At 37.2% G+C, this 21,082-nt stretch overlaps 3 protein-coding genes across 3 annotated transcripts; 2 read left to right on the top strand and 1 right to left on the bottom strand.

The window, feature by feature from the left end:
* The first annotated feature begins 340 nt into the window (after nt 1-340).
* Nucleotides 341-8,230, top strand: mlec (malectin). The gene is made up of 6 exons (XM_084086579.1): nt 341-749; nt 1,536-1,740; nt 2,664-2,842; nt 3,023-3,199; nt 4,674-4,731; nt 5,586-8,230. The coding sequence occupies exons 2-6, from the start codon at nt 1,539-1,541 to the stop codon at nt 5,825-5,827; spliced, it is 858 nt and encodes a 285-aa protein (XP_083942705.1). The 5' UTR covers nt 341-749; nt 1,536-1,538; the 3' UTR covers nt 5,828-8,230.
* Nucleotides 8,231-9,503: 1,273 nt separating this feature from the next.
* unc119b (unc-119 lipid binding chaperone B) lies at nt 9,504-13,605 on the top strand. Its single transcript, XM_084086862.1, has 5 exons — nt 9,504-9,847; nt 10,225-10,338; nt 11,874-11,982; nt 12,365-12,537; nt 12,937-13,605. The coding sequence occupies exons 1-5, from the start codon at nt 9,622-9,624 to the stop codon at nt 13,047-13,049; spliced, it is 735 nt and encodes a 244-aa protein (XP_083942988.1). The 5' UTR covers nt 9,504-9,621; the 3' UTR covers nt 13,050-13,605.
* Nucleotides 13,606-17,741: 4,136 nt separating this feature from the next.
* Nucleotides 17,742-21,082, bottom strand: LOC311065964 (phenazine biosynthesis-like domain-containing protein 2). The gene is made up of 9 exons (XM_084086861.1): nt 20,783-21,082; nt 20,566-20,662; nt 20,390-20,488; nt 20,196-20,305; nt 20,058-20,087; nt 19,886-19,974; nt 19,529-19,704; nt 19,368-19,430; nt 17,742-18,813 (listed from the first exon to the last, which is right to left on the bottom strand). The coding sequence occupies exons 1-9, from the start codon at nt 20,864-20,866 to the stop codon at nt 18,701-18,703; spliced, it is 861 nt and encodes a 286-aa protein (XP_083942987.1). The 5' UTR covers nt 20,867-21,082; the 3' UTR covers nt 17,742-18,700.

Consider the following 21,082-nt stretch of genomic DNA (forward strand, 5'->3'; position numbering starts at 1 on the left):
CTTTACGTTGGTCATTAAAATAAAACTTAATTCATTCTCCAGTTCCGTTCTCTTTCTGCCTAATCCCGCCCACCTTTCGCTGCGTATGTACAATGTTACCAATGAACTGAAGCCAGCTAATTTATGCGAGGAAGTGAGTGAAAGTTGATACACTTGATTCGCTGGTTCCAGACACTTCCATCGATTGTGATTGGGCAGAATCTGTCGTACTTTACGAGCCTATTCCTATCACAAGCAAATCAAGTCGGAGAACCTGTTACTCGGCTTTATGTGATTGGCTGATCTTCGCGAAATCCCGCCCCCTCCGGAAACTGACTATCAAGTTAGTCTGCCTCTCCTTACTGTTCGATCCCTTCAACCTGCGCTGCTGACTGCACACATACCCACAGTACTGACGCGGCCCTCCCGGTCAGAAATTGCAGTGATTTCAGGCGCAAAAAGCTCAAAAATAACTGTGTTGAGCAGCATATAAGCGTTGAATAACCACGGTGTGATCATCTATTAAACGAGAAAGAGCGCACACGCCGTACACAAGGGTGCAGATGTGAGGGAATATACCTGCAGACTACAGCTGCCACACTGATGACAGAGCAAGAGGGAAGTCAGTTAGCCAGCTAACCACCCAGAGCTAAACTCGACTATCAGGCAGGTAAATGCACGGCGATCTGGACGGCTCAACAACAGCGAGCAACCCAAGCATCTGAACGGAGCCGGCCGTCCACTACAGAGAGTATTTCGCAGACTGCACAGTAAGAGTGACATAAATATTGGCTTATATTGCTTTGGGCTTTTCACACATGAAATTGTTAACCATTCTGGACCATAGGTTATCAATTTCAAATGGTCACACTGTTCATTGTTCTTCACCCTGCTAGGTTTTGGTGTTAATCCTAGATATTCATATTTCTCACTGCACATTTGTAAAGCCTGGGTTAACCTTCTCATTTGCATATGCATGATGTCGGTAAAGCCGATTGGACGCATTCAACTCGAGACGTGCACGAGTTAACTGCCCGTTTATCTGTGTAAATGTCGCCACGTAAAAAAAAAAGCTTAATATTACAAACAAAAGTCTATTCATTCCGTTTTTCCTCACTATTTCACATTTTTCTCGGATGATGAAACTAAACAGTGCGTGAAAGTTTCTTCAACTGAACGAGGCGTCTGAATATTTAATGAGTTGAGCTGCGAGGCAGTTTATGATTGGTTGTCTGTTGCTAAACAACGTGCTGTCACATTTTAGCACACAGTCGTTTTACTCAGTGCACCATTGTTAATATAATTAGATGTTAACCTGGCTAGCCCAGGGTTAAACGTGATGTTGACTCCATTTAAAATGAACCCAGGTGTAAAAATGGCCATTCACCCTGCGTTTAACACCGCGTTCTTGTCGTTCACAAGAACGTTCACCCCAGGGCGAGCGCAGGGTGAAAAGCGCACGCGAGTGTCAGTTCTACTTCACCGGCTTCCTTACATACCGCTTTTCCCCGCTTCTGCTTTTCTTCATTCTTTCACTTTTCCTCTCGTACTTGCAGGCTATGAGGAGGGTGACATTGAGCTGTGCTGCCCGGCTCGTATTTGCAGCTTTGTGGCTGTTGGTGGAAGTGTGTCAGGCCGAGAGCGGGGCCCCGAGTCTGGCCGAGCGAGTCATCTGGGCTGTGAACTGCGGCGGGGACGCGCACACTGACGTGCACGGCATTAATTTCAAAAAAGATCCACTGGAAGGAAAATTGGGGAAAGGTGAGTGTATAGCTGTAATACATTTTCTTAAATTTGTAAATAACATGCGGTGAAGTGTTTGAAAACATTAAATTCAGTGAATATTCTTTTAAATTTGAGTGTAGTATGCTAAAGGTTACTTATTTTTCACACGCGTTTAACGTTACTCACCCTCATGTCATTCCAAACCCTTATGGCTTTCTTTCTTCCATGGAGCACAAAAAGATTTATTATTCCAAAGATTTTTGTCTCAGTCCACGTTCACTTTCATTAGAAGGAAAAAGATAAAAGTAAATGGTGACTGAGGTATCTTTTGTGTTCCTCTGATAAAAATAAAATCACGTGGATTCGTAAACTTGAGGGTGTGTAAATGATGACAGAACTGTCATTTTGAGTGTACTATCCCTTTAAGAATTACAAAATATTAAAAGTATTCCGGTTGCACTGTGTTTTGTTTTATTACAGTATTATTTTAAATTGTAATAAGAATGTCAATCATACTATATTATGTAGAGAAGAACTGGTTGCCAGCTCATCTGACTCATAGTAGTTTGTTATTAGAGCTGTTGATCATATTAGGAAGTTTGTGTCACTTGAAATTTGATGACTGTCACTTCCTGAGTCTGATGAGAAATGCAGTGCACACATGTCGGGGCCAGTATAGTGCATTTTAAAGCTCTGTAAAGACATGTTTATTTGTCCTATTTCACATTATTGCATTATTGTCACCAGATAATGACCAGTATTATAAACGTGGTACTTAATTTTCCACTCGGCTCGTCGTTGGTTACAAATAGATATTGGAACAAAATGAGGCGTCTTTATGAAATCCTTAATCTGGTTTGACATTTGCTCAGCGTGTTATGAAACAAGAAATGGGACAACACTTGCACACAAACTCACCATTTGGCTCTGTTGGTGTTTTTTTTCCCACCTCGCTCCAGCATCAGACTATGGTGTCCGTCTGCCTATCCTGCGCTCCAGCCCGGAGGATCAGATTCTCTACCAGACGGAACGATACAACGAAGATACATTTGGTTATGAAGTACCCATCAGAGAAGAAGGAGACTACATACTGGTCATGAAATATGCTGAGGTTTACTTTGCTCAGTCTCAACAAAAGGTGTGACTTTTGCTCGCATCCATGGTGCACACAATCACTCTCGGTAGTCGATATTTGAACTTGGTTATGATTAATAATTCATGATATTCCGAGGTATCTATTTCATAGTTTTCCCTCATCTCTTTCTCTGTTCTCCTTTCTTTTATTGTCTTTTGAAACTCCTTTGTTTGCTTTTCTCAGGTTTTTGATGTGCGTTTAAATGGCCATGTTGTGGTGAAGGATCTGGATATCTTTGACCGTGTGGGTCACAGCACGGCTCATGATGAAATAGTGCCATTCTCGATAAAAAGAGGAAAACTGAGTGTGCACGGTGAAGTTTCCACTTTTAATGGAAAACTCACGGTAGAGTTTGTTAAGGTAAGAGTCACCCTATATTTTTCTATTACCTATATGCATCTGCTGGTCAGTGTGAGAGAGTTTTGAGCCGGTTGACCGATCCTTTGACTTGCCCTTTCGAGCCAGTGCTGCTGTGTCATTAGATATGTTTCCATCCAGCGTTTTTTTTTTTATGTGCATTTTGGAATATTGCATTAAAAATGCTGGATGGAAATGCCAAGATGCGCATAAATTATAAAAATACGCATAAAAAACGTATGCGCTCAGTTGAGGCGGATACTTTTTTAATCAGATGCGCATTAACTATCGTGGAAACACATTTACCGAATAAATCCCTTGTTGCACGACAGAAAACTCATGTGACTTTACCTCAACAGTGGATGTGATTGGATGACTGGACTAACCAGGGGCCAATTTCATCGCACAGCATCTCAAATGTTGGTTTGATCATTCTGAAATGCCTGAGCCAAACAGGCTACATTTTGTTCAGGATACTTTGATGGATAGAAAGTTCAAAAGAACAGCATATAAAAAAATAGACATCATTCATATGAAATTCTTGCCTGTCACTTTTGATCAGTTTAATGCATCCTTGCTATATAAAAGTAGTTTTTTTAATGACTGACCCCAAACCTTTGAATAGTAGTGTAGATTTACCAATAACAAGATATTGTTCACATGAACAGAATGCAAGTTACTCAACGGTTTCCGCTTCAGCGTTGTAAAATCCCTAAAAGCAAACATAACTCTTTCAGTGACAGTAATGCAGCCATCTTTTATTGAATAAACTTGACATTGATCAATTAAATAAGCCCTGTTATTTATTTTCTTTTTCACTAAAGGAATATTGATTGATTATTGTGATGAAGTTATCCAGTCATACACACTGAAAGCTTAGCATTTCCAAGAAGACTAATTCTGCCACTACGAATTGTTTCTTGGAGCGTTTTTTTGTTCCAGTAGTGTAATTTAATTGATTATTTCAAAGCAGCTCCTTTTTTCTTATGTAAACAACAAATGGTTTTGGCTTGTGGGGTTTCTGTCAGCGATTAGTCTCTGCGGAACCGTGCACATTGAGCATGACGGAAATCCAGAGGGAAGGTGACATTAATGGATATGAGGATGCGACGCACATTAGCTTATCTGTCAGTCACCGGTTAAAACATCTCATTCTTAAAATGAATAATTTTGATGCTTTTGCACCTGCCGGTTTGCAGTGCTTTGACAAATTGTGTCCGAACTGTTCAGCGAATTCTACTTTGATCCGGTTGCATAGTATTTGTATCCGTTTTTGAGGTTCGCAACCGATGGCGCAGAGAGCCGCAGAACTGACCTTTTGCACGCTTCGGCCTTTTATTCACTGTTAGAAACTCTGCAGGCCAACCGCCACACAGAATATACTAGAATTGATTTGCATATTTTCTCCATGTGTTTGCATGCATTCATCCACTGTAAGCACTGTGAACCTTAATCTATCTATCTCTTGTGTCCGCAGGGTTACTATGACAACCCAAAGATATGTGCACTATATGTGATGAAGGGCAAGCTAGAGGGTAAGGGGAACCCCTGGGATTGGTTGGGTTGCATGTTTTCCATCTCATAGGGCTCTTAGATCCGTAATGTGGAAAGTGCAGATAGAATCGCAGATGGAATTTGCTGTATAACGTGTAATGTCATGGAATTTGGCAACTTTTGGATTAATAAATCAAAAGAAGGGCTGCACACTTAAATCACGATATATAGGTCTAGTGTCTGTTAATATTAAAGAGCAAAGGCTGCTAAATAAATATAAAGTCGGCATGTTCTGCATGTCTCTTTATGAATGAGTACCCCTGTTTTGTATATTACACATACTTATTTTATTTACTTATTATCAAGGATTTTCATAATTTTTCTTCAATGTTTTAATAACATTTCATAGGGCCCTATCACTGTACAAATTTTTATAAATTATTAAATAAACTTTTATTAATTCTGTTGATAAGACATGCTTTTTGATGATTAAAATGTAATCAAACCATTAAAAAGTATTCAGAAAATAACAGAAAACATGGAATTTGGAAAAAAAGAAATAAAGAAGAATTTGAGGGAAAATAAAACTGATTTCATTCTAGGGCCCTTAAAATATTTTTTTATTATAAGTTTCATTATTTTAATTAATTAGATGTGTAACATTTTAGATTTTTACACGTGTAACACAAGTGAAAATGTTTGTTTAACCATTAACCAAAGCGGAAAAAATGGAATTCATAAAATTAAAATGGAATAAAACAGAATTTGGGGAGGGGGAAATGGAATTTGGGGAAAAAACGATTTCAGAGGGCCCTACCTCTGTTGTATCCATTCTGCTGTTTTTTATCTTTCTTTTTTTGCACTTTCTCATTACAACTTCTGGTTTATTTCTCAGATGTGCCAAAACTACAGCCACATCCTGGACTAGAAAAGAGAGAGGAAGAGGAGGAGGAAGAGGAGGAGGGGGAGGGTGTAGAAGGCGAAAAGAAGAGCGCCTCCACCTCTCCAAAGAATCCGGTTCGGTCCGGGCCGCGCACCCCCAACCCGTACGCCGCTGACAACAGCAGCCTGATGTTCCCTATACTCGTGGCGTTCGGGGTCTTCATCCCAACCCTCTTCTGCCTCTGCCGCCTTTGAGGGTAACAAGTGAACAAGAGGGAGAGAGAGGAGAAAGGACGGACATCAGGCTGTGGAGGGGTGGGGGGAGGGGCGCACAGCCGTGGGGACAGGCAGAAATATAGACTGACATCACAACAGACAGAGAGAGCGAGCAAATAACGGACGAGGGACGTGCAGAAACGAGGAGGTTTCAGATATTGCTGGTTTTTTAAAAAGAGGTGACCCTGAAAATACATGGATTTCGAATACGAAATTTTGTGCGTGTGTTTGTGCTTGTACACATTTAATACCAATTTTAGTTTGAGGAGATCCGAGAGGTACAGATTAAATGCACATACACGCTCAGGTCTAACCACTTTACAAAACTGGTTTGTCTGGTCTAGCAAGAGATACTGAGGAAAAGTTGAGGACACTCCTAGATCACGTGTCCCAACTCGTGGAAAGTTATTGGCTAGGAGCTTTTTTCTGATCAGCTGTGGTGTTGATCTGCTGTTTTTTTTTTTATTCGTTCTTTTTTTTTTCTGTCGCTCTAGTGGGAGGCAGAAACGGTACAATAATTTTCAGAACCTTTTTGACACTGTCAATCATTTGGTTAATGCATCTAAACCTCAGTGGCGAATCATAAAGCGTTTTTTGTTTTGTTAAGTGATTTGAGACCGTGGTTTCTATTTCCCTCACACTCATACAAGCTTCTCTCGTTCATTTCCTGCAGCTTCTTTCATTGTTTGTAAAATTTGAAAAGCAAATATATCATACATTTTCAGACCACAGCAAAACATATTGAATCTCCAGCTGCACAAAGGAGATATAAATTATTCTTTTTCCCATTTACAGAGACATTTTGCTCTTGAATAACTGCATGCGTTCGTTATTAAAAGAGAGCAAAATTGTTTCCCTTTCTAGGTGGAAACATGAGTTCGTAACAGAGGCTCTTTAATACCCTGGCCTTTGGGTCCCAGAAACTATAAGATTGTATTATTGGACTAATGTGCATTTTAAAGTGTCAAATTCCTTTTTCTCATCTCTCATTGGTACATGATGTGTCTGGAATAGCATCTTAGTATTGGCATCTTAATGGACATTTCAAGGGCTCGGTCACCTATTACACGGTGAAACGAACGATAGATGCTTTAGTCAGGATGTTCTTTGCTTTTGCCACTGTTAGTTTTCTCTTGGTTCAACCAGACAGGCCGTTTTCAACAACACCACTAAAGACACTCGGATTAGCGGCTCACAGAAAACCACCAGAATGCTTGTGGCGGATGAATTCAGCAGAAACATGCCTGCCACACACTGTGAAAGGGTCCTCGAGGTGGCGAAGTTCAGTGCTGTCATTTAGCTACTCATTTGAATGAACTTTTGCGTTCCAACTCATCCATCGCTCTTTTTCTCAGCATATTCTGTAATTGGTATTGTTTTGTCACGTCTTGCTGTTTTAGACTGTTTGCATCCCTCTCTGCTTTTTGTTCCCCCCCCCCCCCCCCCCCCCCCCTTTATTTGTTTTTCGAAATGCTCCTTTTTGTTTCGCTCAAGCAAGCCTGCCTTAAAATGTGATTTAATGTGCTATCAAGAGACCAACTCTCACACTGCTGAAACATCAGACCACAATCGAGTGCTCACGCCACTGTGCTGTCTGACGTGCGAGCGCCGCCTGTCCGTTTGACCCCGTCTCTTGTGTGAACTTGTGACTTATCTTGGCCTTCACCTTCTCAAGAGGAGTTGGATGAGAGGGCAGGTTTTGCCTTGGTTTAATAGGACACAATCATTAAAACATCGAGGCAACTTTTTCATTTATCGGAGTTGCAGAAAGTTGATTGCTTATCGTCGCCAAAGTCATTTTCTTTTCTTAAAAACTTTTACACGGTGCATGTGTATATAAGGTACTTGGTTTGTTGTGCCATACGGTTATTTTTTCTCCTCAGAATATTGTTCTTATTTTTTTTTTCTTTTTTTTTTCTTCATATAATTACTGTTGGGGTTTCTGGGTTCTTAGATATCTGGCTGAGTGGAAGACTGGCCTTGAAAAATTGTTTTTGGTTGTGGATAATGATTTAATTTGCATCCACAGACACACTGACCGATCGTCAGAAAGAGCTTGGATTGTATTGAGGTTTGTTAATTTACAGATTTTTTTTTTTATGTTGTATAATTTAAGCAAAAGGGGTTGAATATTAAAAATATTGAAAGACTTTATTTTCCAGGAAGTAAGTAGTTGATTTTTTTATTTCCTCAGGATCTTTTGAATTTATTTGTATTTTTTATGATGAGTTTTTACTAGTGTGAATTATTGCACTGCCTGGTGTTGTTTTAAAAGCATTTTTTTTGTTTGTTTGTGTGATTGTTTAATTTTTCTTTTTGTCATGCATTGTGTACTTTTGATTCCTTGTTGCCTTAAATTTGAATACATCCTCGTGTGCTTTACCATTTTTGTGCTCTGATCTTTATTTCTGTAGGTTGAGTTATTGCATGGTTGTTGAGTTTTTCATCGTTTTGTCATCTGGAATACAGGTTGTTCAGTTTTTCCTGCACAGATGCACAACTTCTTGGACAATAGCCAAAGACCACATGGAGGCCTTTGATTGTGTCCTCCTTCATGAAGAGCTCATGTGTATTACTCCATCCACTCCACATCAACTGCTGCGTTAATGAGGGATGTAGTTTCTGTGTTTATAATGTTAGTCATGTTAAACTACCTGTCCCCTCTTTAGCCTCGTCCCTCAGAACTGAAGAGAACATGAACTGGTGAAATAGTATTGGAAAAGTTACCCGCCCACACGGTCTTTAGAGGTTTCTGAAGTGGGAACTGCAATTTATTGCTGTTTCTTTTTAATAAATGTGCTATTTTATCTAACTGGCCTTGAAGGTATCTTTAATGAGGTCATTTTCATTGTTTCATTCATTCATAATAAGTCAGTTAACAATTATAGTTAAGCTTGAGATTATAAATTAATTCTATAATTATTGAAATTGTAATGTATTTTTACTAATATTGTGCCTTACCAAAAGCTGAAGTTTGCTTGCTTAATGAACAATTAATTTATAATTATCAAAGTAAATAAGTTAGTAAACAATATATATAAAATAAACCATTATTTTTTACTAATATAGTGCCTTTACCAGAAGCTGGAGTTTGCTTAATTAATGAACAATAAATGTAAACTGTAAAAAAAGTTACAATGAGTTAAAAAAATATAAACAAACAATTACTTTTTTGTTTTTACTAATAGAGCCTTAAGAAAAGCTAAAGGCCGCTTAATCAATGAACAATTAATTTACAAAAAAAGTTACAATTAGTAAAAATAGATATAAAGGAAACGAACAATTAATAAAAAAAAATGTAGAAAAATAAAATGAATGAAAAAATGTACTAGGTGTTTTTTTGTTTTTTTTTTTGTAAGAAAAAACAAACATATTAAAACAAGATGTACAAGACATAATAACCAATCTATGATAATAACGGGCTTAGAGACAACTAGATTACATGGATAGAAGTATATAGAGGCTGAATACTTAAAATAAAATAATAGTTTAAAAAATAGCTGCACTGGCTCAGAAGAATAATAACATTCTAAACACAAAACTGTTTTTAATAAACTGACGTGCGCTGATGGGGGAGACTTGAGAACGCAAACAGAAATTACGGTAACCATAGCAACTTTCGAACGCCTTCAGCCAATCAGAGCGCAATCCTGTCGGCGTAGGTTCTCCATAGTGACGCGATACGCCATCTTTGATTTAGCGGGCGTCGAGTTCAGTACAGAGACGCAGACTAGTTCGCGCTTCAACGCTACACCAAGTGAAATTTCAGAGAGATGAACAGTCAGAGCTCCCGCAACGAAACGGCAGCCGCCGCCGTTAACGGCTCGGATTCAACGGCGGCGGTTTCCCGAGAACGCAAAACCGGAGGCGGCGTTCTGAAAAGGCTAAAATCGCGACGAAATCAAGTGGACCGACGGCCTGTAACGGAGGAAGAGCTGCGGGCGCTGGGGAGAGACATCACTCCGGATGAAGTTTTGGGACTCCGCGCAGTCACTCGCGGTAAGAGCTGTGGGACCGCGCTGTGATACCCGCTTCATCTCACAACTCTTCAGATGCTCTCAATGTAACTTAACGTGTGTTATGAGTTACAGCATCTTCTGAGTAACGTTACATGTGTTTGTTTACTTACTTTATAGTAACAGGCCCAATCCATGCAAGACATTTTAATGAGTTTCCAGAGAGCACTTAATGTCTGTTTTAAACATGGCCAATTAAGCACTGTGGATCCTGCATCATGTTAAGAGTAACGTTATTGCTAAATGGCTTTCTCAGTGCACAGATTCTTGCATGTTTCAGTCTCTTATTCAGAGATTACTAGTATATACTATGTTCCTCCCATGTATTACTGAAGTACATGCCACATTTTCTCTCCACAGACTATCTTTGTAAACTAGAGGACAACATCTACAACATTGATTTCACACGCTTTAAGATCAGAGACCTGGAAACGGGGACAGTCCTTTTTGAGATTGCCAAACCGCCACACTGTGGTATGTTTCCTTTGTTTGTCCTCAAGTTAAACTAATAGATGACACCACACAATGGTTCTTTTAACATAGGCCTAACTTACTTTATTACTTGTAACGTAAGTGAGTTTTTTTTTCTTTCTTTTGACATCATTATTTTTAATAATAGACAGTGCCATAACTGGATCTTACAGTAAAACGACAGACTTGTTGTTGTATGTTGGACTTCTCAAATCATTTGTGCTTTAATTACAGTTGACCTCGAGCTCGTATTCAGATTTGCCTCCATCCAATCAACAACCGATGGATAGAGAGCCACAACCTACGATTTTCTTTTCTTTTTCAATAATGCATATGTATATCAAAATATAGAGGAAAAGATCTGCCGCTACTTGTGTTACACCACAACTTCTATGGTATCAAATCTATTTAGAGGTTTCTGCTGTCACGGTTATTGAAATATGAGGGAATTTTCTCATGTCATGTTCATTGGAATTTATGTAGCTCTGTATGGACAATTTGGCTTTCTGAGCCTCCATTGAGCTACATTCAGTTCTTATCCTGTTTAGCCTTTTTGATAAATACTTTTTGTTCATAAATAAGTATAATAGCATAAAACAATCTCTATAAAATTATTTTAAATACTTTTGCAATAATCATGAACAGCTGGAAAAGTAATGGAACTTCATTGGTCAAAAAGGTTGTGTTGCACAGTGATATATTTTAGGTTTTGTTAATATTTTGATTTAGATTTTATATTTTCTGTTTCATTTTAATTTATTTTAAAGTTTTAGTATTTTTTTTGTTGTAATTTTTATTACTTTTTTAACTTCTATATAGTTTTTTTTTAAATTAAATTTTAGTTTATTTTAGTACTTAAACATAAACTAAATGAAAATAGGAATTGTTGCCTTGACTACTAGCTGCAATAAATAATTTTAATTTAATTCAAGTAATGATTATTATGATTTTTTTATGGTTTAGTTTTAGTTAACTATAATAAACTCAATTTAAATAACAAAATTCAAGGACAATTTGTCTTTCTGAGGCTCCATTGAGCCACATTCAGTTCTTAACCTTTCTTTTTTTTTTTTTACATAATTTTGTTCATAAATAAGTATAATAGTATAAAGCAATCTCTATAAAATGATTTAAAGAAAATACTTATGCCGTAATCATGAACAGTTGGAAGAGTAATAGAAATTGATTGGTCAATTATTGATTATTTTATTATTATTGATACATTTTTATAGGTTTTGTTCATATTTTGAATTAGATTTTATATATTCTGTTTGATTTGAATTTAATTAAAAGTTTTAGGAGTTTTGTTTACTTTTTAAAATATGCCTATATAGTTTTTATTTTATTTGTTTGTTTTGTTTTAGTTAGTACTTCAACATAACCTAAATGAAAATGAAAAAATATGTTGACGACTACTTGCTGAAATAAAATAATTTTAAATTAATTATTTTTATTCAAGTAAAAAAAATGTTTTTGTTTGTTTTAGTTAACTATAATAACCCTGACTCATACACTCTTTCTCAACTTGTTGCATTCAGACCTTAATGAGGAGGATGAGGAAAACGGAGATGTTGACACCAGTGCCGGGCGTTTCGTTCGATACCAGTTCACAGCGGCATTCCTTAAGTTACGCACAGTCGGAGCCACGTAAGTCTGTCGGGCATGTGCATTCTGCTGCGTAAACAAACCTCAGTAGCTCTGAAATCCAGTTGACCAGCTCATGTTTTGAAACAAAGGAGCTTGTGTCATCTGCTGCAACACTTGAGCAATGTTATCAGCCAAATCCCACAGAAATCATGAATAAATCATGATTTGGCCTCAGTTAATTCTTTCAGTTGTGCAGTAAACATGAGCAAACTTCAGTCTGTGTAATCGATTGTCACGTTATCTGTTTAATTTAGTGTTATTGGATGACACAAAGCACTTGTTTAGTAATAAACAAACTGACCTGAATGGGTTTTTAGTGCATGGATTGATACTCTTGTGCATTGGTATGTAATGTCTCTTATCTCCTTTCACACTCTCTCAGTGTGGAGTTCACAGTTGGCGATCGACCGGTTACCAATTTCAGAATGATTGAGAGGCATTATTTTCAAGACCGCCTCCTGAAGAATTTCGACTTTGACTTCGGCTTCTGTATCCCGAACAGTCGGAACACGTGCGAACATATTTACGAGTTTCCTCAGCTCCCAGATGACCTCAGTGAGTGTTCTGGTTGCTATTTGAAGTAACTCTACACTCCTGTAATGAATATAACAGATCTTTTAGTTCTTAAACCAGGCGTGCTGTTTTGTTTGGTTTTATGTTTTTGTTTTTTGGTTTGTTTTACTTTACTGCAATTTTATTTTATTGAATTTAACAGATTAAAAGATTTTTTTACTTCGTAATTTTGTCTCGTTTTCCAGTAAAAATAATGATTAATTTATACAAAAGAGTAACCAATTGCTTTACAAGTAACACATTGACCTGACTTTGTCTGACATCTCACTTGTCCTGTCGGGCTTGTATCAAATTTCAGACCTTTCTCTCTTGCCAGTGCTCAGATAGAGGATAGCATGTTCGTTTTCATTTGTTAAAGTGGCGTTCCTTTGTTTCCTGCAGTACGGTTGATGATTGAACACCCGTATGAGACCAGATCAGACAGCTTCTACTTTGTGGACAACAAACTCATCATGCACAACAAGGCAGACTACGCTTACAACGGGGGCCAGTAGTGCTGCTTCAGCATGAAACCTGACCATAGTTTGTTGGAGTGACCGTGTGGTTTTGCTTGAAAAGTGTTTGCGTGGAATGCAAATACAGGACCGTCTCCTCGCTACCAACAACACACGGTGTTGTCACCAGCATTACGATCTGGCAGCATCGACCCACCCGACTGGAAATGACCAATCCTTGGCAAATGAAGTTCCTGCATTCCACAGACTTGCACACACTACTTGTGGGTTTGGCCAAAAAAAGCGGAGCCTTTCTCCTCGACTAGCCGGAACTGAAGAATTCCTGTCCTGTCATCCTGCTTTAGGGGCGACTACAATAGAAGAGTTGTTGTTTTGTAATGTTTGTTCTGTTTGTTCTCTTACGTCTTGCACCCAGCACCACCTTGTGTCTTGTTTTGTGAGATTTTTAAAGCTCTGAAGTCCTGTTAACCAAACTGAATCTTGAATATCTGAATGGGGTCTTTCTATGCTACAGCTTTGTTCAAATGTGCTAAAAGGAAGCGATCCTGCTACATACATTTTTGGTTATTAAACAAAAAGAGGGTTTTTGCACAGATTTGCAGTTTTTGTAGTTCATTAAAGGGGTAGAACGGCATTATGGGGGTATATTATCACTGAGATTGCAACACTTCCAGACACGTGATCAGGGTTAGTATGTCCAGTCAGTTAAAGGGGATGTGTTCTGTTTTCACCATAACCCTAAAGGGTGTTAACATGACACCTTTTCAGCTAAAAACGGAAAACTTTTTATGCTTTTTGGCTGTTTGTTTACATGACAACAGCGTTTTGAGGGCCTGAAAATGCAAGCATTTGAAAACTGGTTTCATAGTGCAAGTTTTTGAAAATGATACCTCCTTTTAAAGCTGCAGTCCGTAACTTTGTTTGGGTTAAAAATGATCCAAAATAGTTTTTTTGAGCAAGTACATGGTTATGTACTGACTGGCTGGTTAGTCAGTGTAAAACTATCTGCTTTCCTTAGCTCGATTCAAAACAGTAAGCTTGTAATAATGTTTTTAACTCCAGTGGTACTGGTGGATTTCCGCGGGAAATTCGAGCATGTCTTTGCGTCATTACGTCTCATCTGTACACATAAAGAAGGTGTCCCGGCTAGTAGGCTATAGTGCGTGTGAGGATGTTGGAGGTGGAGATTTATAGCCTTTTCTCACAGCACTTGATATAATTAAACATCAATTTGATTGGTGGATCCAGAAAGGTTCAAACAACAATCACCAGTGACATCTGGAGATTCACCCGTTGTAAAACGCAAAAGACTTCGGACTTTGGAGTGGCTACAGAAAAAAAGAGACTGCAACCGGCCCGTGCGAAAACAAGGATAAATATCGGAAGGGCATTAAATGTAGTCACGCAATGCTGATGTTGTTAACATTAACAATTTGAAAACAAAGTACAATTTGCACGGTTTGACGTGATGTGATAAGCGATCGTTAGATTTAATCGGCGCGATTTACTGCAATGCTTTTTTCCCCTTAGTTGGTCAGACCAAAAGTGGATGTTACTGGCTTGTTCAGACGACATTTTCCGGTGAAAATTATTATGTTGGTCATACTTCTAAAAAGTAGAATCTGTGATTGCGAATGACAATATCCACACTGGCGCGGTGACTGACAGCCGCACATTCTCCTCAAAACATTCGATTAATCCGCGCTGTGCCGTGCCGAGGCACAACCCACGTAAAGTTGATAATTCCGCGAATAACTGCAATTGCAGATTTCGAACAGAGATGGCGACAAAGAGGAAAAACTACGGACTGCAGCTTTAAACTACAAAAACACAGATTTGTTAAAGCGGAGACGTCATGCGCATGCATATTATGTGTTCAGTTTATAGGCGTGTAGTTTTTCTTTACAAAGTGACATCGCCAACTACTGGCCTGGCAGCAGAACACAGCGTTTTTAGTCGTTTTCGCAGATCTGTGTGAACAGGGATTGTTTTGACAACGTTGTTGTCTGTATGTGAAAAACGCAAAGGAAAAACTTTTCCATTTTTAGTTGTTGTTGTAAAACGTACCCTAAAACAGTTGCAGTGTTTTATGTAACTACACTACCGTTGAAAAGTTAGGGGTCAGTAAGATTTTTAAAATGTTTTTGAAAGAAGCCTCTTATGCTCACCAAGGCTGCATGTATTTGATCAAAAATACAGTAATATTGTGTAATGTTATTACAATTTAAAATAACTTTCTATTTGAATTTATTTCAAAATGTAATTTATTCCTGTGATGGTAAAGCTGAATTTTCAGCATCATTACTCCAGTCTTCAGCGTCACATGATCCTTCAGAAAATAATTTTAATATGCTGATTTGATGCTCAAGCATTTCTTATTATCAATGTTGAAAACATTGTGCTTCTTAATATTTTGTTTTATAGGAAAACAATGCATTTATTTCAGGATTCTTGATGAATAGAAAGTTCAAAAGAACAGCATTTATATGAAACACTTTTGTAAAATTATAAATGTCTTTACTGTCACTTTTGAGCAATTTAATGCATCCTTGCTGAATAAAAGTATTAATATCTTGAAAAAATAATAATAATAACCTAACCCCAAAATGTTCAACCCTAAACTGACCATTTTATAATGTACTTTGTTTTATTTTGTCTAACTGCTTTATGTCAAGTCTTTATCTGATTGAAAGCAAAAGTGGACTAATTTCTTATGGTGTGTAGTTTCAGTCCTGTAGGGATCTGGCCGTAGGGCATCTGTCTGTGTCATGTACGAGGGTTTTTTAATGTCAGGCTCAGCTGTGCATACATCCAGAAACCATGTTTTCACTCGTGTCACACACAGAAAGGAATGGGATTCCCAACATGGTGTCGTTGTGCACCTTTCAAGCTGTTTAGCCTCTATCAGAGCTTTGATGTTTACCTTTGATCTAATTCTGATTCATGATGTTTAATAGCGGTTGTGAATTAGGCGATGTGATTGGCTGAAAAACTAAATTAAAAAAGCTTCTGGATACCCACCAAGAAATGCCTAACTTTACATATTTAATACATTTTAATTTGATTTGGTTAGCTCATGATCAAAGCAGATCATGTAACATGTTGTAAGATACCCATTGTTATTCATTCACAAAGTCAGTCATCAACTCTCAATCTATATTCACAAACAAGTCAGTTGGTCAGGTGACTTTCTTACATTTTTAAGTGTCCTTAATAGAGAGAAGTTGTAATATGCGGCAAGAGGACCCATGTTTGTGAAGTATTCATGGTTGCATGTCTGTCTGATGCCTTATACTCGTGCTGTTTACAATAGGTAGGCTACTTAGGGCTGGGTTGAAAAAGTTGATTTCTCGATTTTAATCGATTCATAAATCCCAAGAATCGATATTTTAGGGAATGCTGTTTTCAGCTGATGCGTGAACAATATGTCAATCAATGTTCTTTTTAGCGCGTCTCCCATCTAATAAATTGAAAAAGCTTCATTACTTTTGATATGAAACAAAGTCCAAGCTTTCAAATGCCGTCAAATTTATTACGAACTTCAAACAATGTCGCTTTGGCGCTCGTTAATGTGACGTGCAAGTTTAAGCGAAGCTCCAGCGATGTACGTGATGACGTATAAACAAGGGAGTCGAATTAAATTGAATCGAGATCGGAGTGTCAATACCATAGTCAATACCTATATACTGTCTATGGTCAATACCCAGCCCTAATCGCTACCATCTCTGTGTTGACATGCTGTAACCTTCATGGAGTAATTTCCCACACAGATTTTGATCCATATATTAGGCTACCTTTGTTAAATATTTTGGTTTTATCAATTCTCCTCCCTTTTCAGTGTCTTCAAATTATGTTGCAACCTTGCTGAGAGAGATAATAATGTCTTTATTATTCTTTAAAATATTCTGTTTATTGTATCTAATGTGTGGATTTAGTCATAGCAGCTGTTTTAGGAATACTGCTCATGCTTTACATTTGTTGTGTAACATGTCAACTGGAATACATTTCGTTTTTGTTTTTAAATGAGCCCTTTATTGGGTTTCTGTGAATTAAGTCTTAATTCACCCTTGCACAAATTAAGGCAAACAAACAATCCATAAAAAATCCATAAAGTCATGGCATTAAATCTTGCACTCATTGCAAAAAATTGATCTTCCTCAGTATTTTTGTCTTGTTTTCCCAATAAAAAGCTAAACATCTTTAAATCCACACTGTAAAAAATTATGATTAATAAGTTATGACAACATATGTTTTTACATTGCTAACTCATCAACTCCAACTCATCAAAATAGGTTAAGCAATTTTCAACTTTTTTTATGTTATACAAGATTCAACTATTTTTTAAGTCAGTTTAATATAATTTAAGTTTAAGTTTTAAATTTACCTTCATAACACCTGCCGAAACCCTTTATTTATTATGTCAGAATGTTTTGTGTGTGTGTGTTTTCATTTAATAAAGCCTGTATCAGGGCTCTTAAAAAGAAGAAATTCATAATGTTATATTCTTTGAGCATTCTTCAAAAAAAACTACTTGTTTAGATAACAGTGACAAATAAATTAATACACACACACACACATGCATGGTTTAAAGATTCTTCCAAGATCAACTGCAGTTGAAGACATAAAAAATAATCTTATCCCATTTGACCTTTTTTTCATTGTAGGAACATTGTATTATATTGTGTAAAATATGAATTCTGTTCAGATATTCAGAGAAATAAATAAAATACATTTTATAAACTTTATCTGTTTTATTCTTGACTCCACAGTAAAATCCAATATTGTACCACAAGGTGGCAGCAACGTCATTTGGACAGTAAATCATTTTAAATCCCATCTCAAAATATTTTCATTGCTTATGACATAAATATGACATAAAACATGTATCGCTATTTGCAAATAAATGCTACTTTAATTTAATAAATGTAATAATTTACTATAATACATAAATATATTATTGCAATACTGTTATACTAAAATACTGAGATGCAAATAGTATCTAACTACTATTTACACATTTATTACAAATAGCCTACTGCTATTTTTACATAGTGTATATAGAATATATTGCTATTTTATTTACTATTCATAAGTGTAATTACTTTTTAATTACTTTAATTACATTGCTGCCATATGGTGTACTCTCCTACTACACTACAGGAGGAGCAGTGGCCATTTTGAGCAAAAAAACTCAATCCCGTCACACTCAAACCCGTCACATAATATGTATTTCTCATTGTTTCAGGGTTGTAAACTTGTGACAAGGTTGAGTTTTTCCATTTCATTTATGAATAATTTGAATAATAAAAAAAAAAAGTCATGGTTTCAGAAAAGATATAATTCCCAAAATCATGACAACTCATAATTTTGTTATAAATAGAATATTTGATGTACATGTGATGTGTGCACTTAAACATCCTATGTCAGAAATGTCACCCAGATCAGCAGCAGAAAGACTGTGTTGAGCAAGCAGATTCCTTGACACATAAAGAAGGGCACAATATAAGAGACAAAAAATTTAAAATGCCAATCAGAATTGAGAACCAGAACGAACTTTTGTATAAATTTGATTAAATGGCACATAACTTAGAATGCACCTTCACAAGAATATAAACTAAAGTGGAAATTTAATGCACTTGATTTCCATCAAAACTATCTGCAAATTCAATGAATCTGTTGTGCAAGTTTGTCTAGATTTTAAGAGTTCCTTGAAGAATGATCTGCGCCTGACCAATGATGTCCACTCGACCGTCATCTCTTATCTCCAGCTTTACCTCGCCACCACGACTGGAACACTGGTAAGCTAAAAAACAAATATAGAGGAAATAAATGTCTTAATCTGAGCAACTTGTTTTGTTAAAGCTACACTGTGTAGGATTTTCTCCCATCTAGCGGTGAAATTGTATATGACTACCAACTGAATATTACTTTCTAGCCCCTCCCATTCCGATGGCGTTTTAACTCCTACGGTGGCCGTATTATTCCAGTCGTGAGTAATCTCCCCCTCGCATTCGTCACGGTGCGACTGAGTGTAAAAGCGCGAAAGGCGAAGCTTGAATTTCCAGGTATGTCCCTCTTTGGCTAATGTATTTTCAAGATGGAGGCACAACATGGCTGCCGCCATTCGAGCGACTCGCTCGTATGTATTCTAAATGGCAGATTCTAATACTTGATTAGTTGGTGGAAGTAATTACACATAAATGAGCACATATCATTTTGAAAGAACAAAGTGTTTTTTGCTAAGAATCAACTTAAAAAATTACACAGTGTAGCTTTAATGTTAGAGTAACTTATATTCTTTTTTTTTTCATTCCAGTGTTTGTGATGACATGACATGAAGGAAAAGGAGGCTGTTACCCATCATTTTCTTTTTCTCCAACTTCTCAGACCAATAGCCAGCAAGGACTGTATGTGCAGACCCTTTTAGAAATAAAGTTGTGGTATGATTTGCATTGATTAGTATTGGCTTAGTAATACTTACGAGTTTACATTGTAAACATTTCTAATGTTCTGCTCACCAGTGACTGGATCTTCAGGGACGCCAACCCAGGGTGAGAAGACACGGGAGTAGAAGTCATATCCAGACTGAGTGGTCTGTGTTCCTTTCAACGTAACGATGAGACTTTTAATCTTACCAGTGGTCTCATTTCTCACAAGAGTCTCTGCCTCTGGCCTCAAAGACATAAGATCAGACCTGCCAACAATAAAGAATTAACAACACTGCAGAATTTAGCATACAGAAGCATACTTCACATAGAATTTCAAATAGATTATTCCTTTTTCTAAGCAAAGCTGTTTTCACATTTAATGCATAAAAATACATTGCCATTATCGTTGTCATTTTCTTTGTTAATTTCAGAAATGTCCAGCAGAACCTGTTGCATGTGTCAGCTAGACGAATCATTAGATTTTTTATGGCTGGATTGTAGCACACATCCTGAATGGGTAAGTCTCCAACAGCAGCCTGAAAACGTAAGGCAAAATGGTGACACAAAATAGTTTCTGCTAGTGTCATTCTAAAAACAGAAATAAAACTGGCAGGGTTACCTTCAAAAGGTCCTTGATTTCATATTGGTCCTGCAAATGAAACATCCAAAACTCAAATTCAGACCAAAAGCAACCACTTGATTGAGTCCAATTTGGTTTTGTTGAAGAAAGTGTCCACAAAGTGTCTTTTGGTCATACCTGGGGCTCTGGTTTGTTTAAGGGGAAGTCCATTATTAGAGATTCTTCATGCTGGCGCACAATAAGCTCCCCACTCATAGTCTCAAACACCACAACAGGATTGACATTCTCTGTGTGAGGATACTGTGCTTTTAGAATGGTCACCAGTCCATTGTTTTTGGTAAAAGATTAATGTCAGAATGAGCGTTTCTTACTTTTAAGGTAAAAGAGCACTGCTGCTGAGGCCAGTGTTGCATGTCCACATAGTGGATACTCACTTTTGGGGGTAAACCAGCGTAACCCAAACCTTGCCCCTTTCAAAATACATCAAATCCAAAATGTAAATAAGAGTTGTTTGATTATTTCAAGATGCATCTCAGCAGCAGAATACCTGAGGTAAAATCCACAGAATTCTGTTTTGTGATGAAAGCGGTGTCTGATAAATTCATCTCTGCAGCAATGCTTTGGTAAAGATCATCTTGCAGCTCCTACAGAGAAACATTTTATAACATTGTAACGCGCAAACACATTTACATTTTATTACCATAACTAATCTATACGCGGACGTATTTAGAAGCCTGTCTTGGGATAGTGTAATAGCTACTTACCTTCTCTATAAGACATACTGCAGCAGGATTACCTTTGAAAGGTACATTGGTAAAAGCATCAACAGTAAATATTGGAATTTCCATTGTCGTGGCAAATTCGCTGTCTTTGACTCTTCAGTTCTGGTCTCAAAAAAAGCTCGAAGTCGAAGTTCCAGTTCTCAGAAGATTTTACTTTATTGAATATGCAATAAAGTTGAGATGCAGCTGCATCTGACTAATTCAATGTAAAACCTCACTTTTTATTTTATTTTATTTTTATCGCTGTACATCCAATAGGCGCTTTTCTTTTTGCTCCACCTC

The sequence above is a fragment of the Abramis brama genome (assembly GCF_963993115.1).
Source record: "Abramis brama genome assembly, chromosome: 16".
Taxonomy (NCBI): Eukaryota; Metazoa; Chordata; class Actinopteri; order Cypriniformes; family Leuciscidae; genus Abramis; species Abramis brama.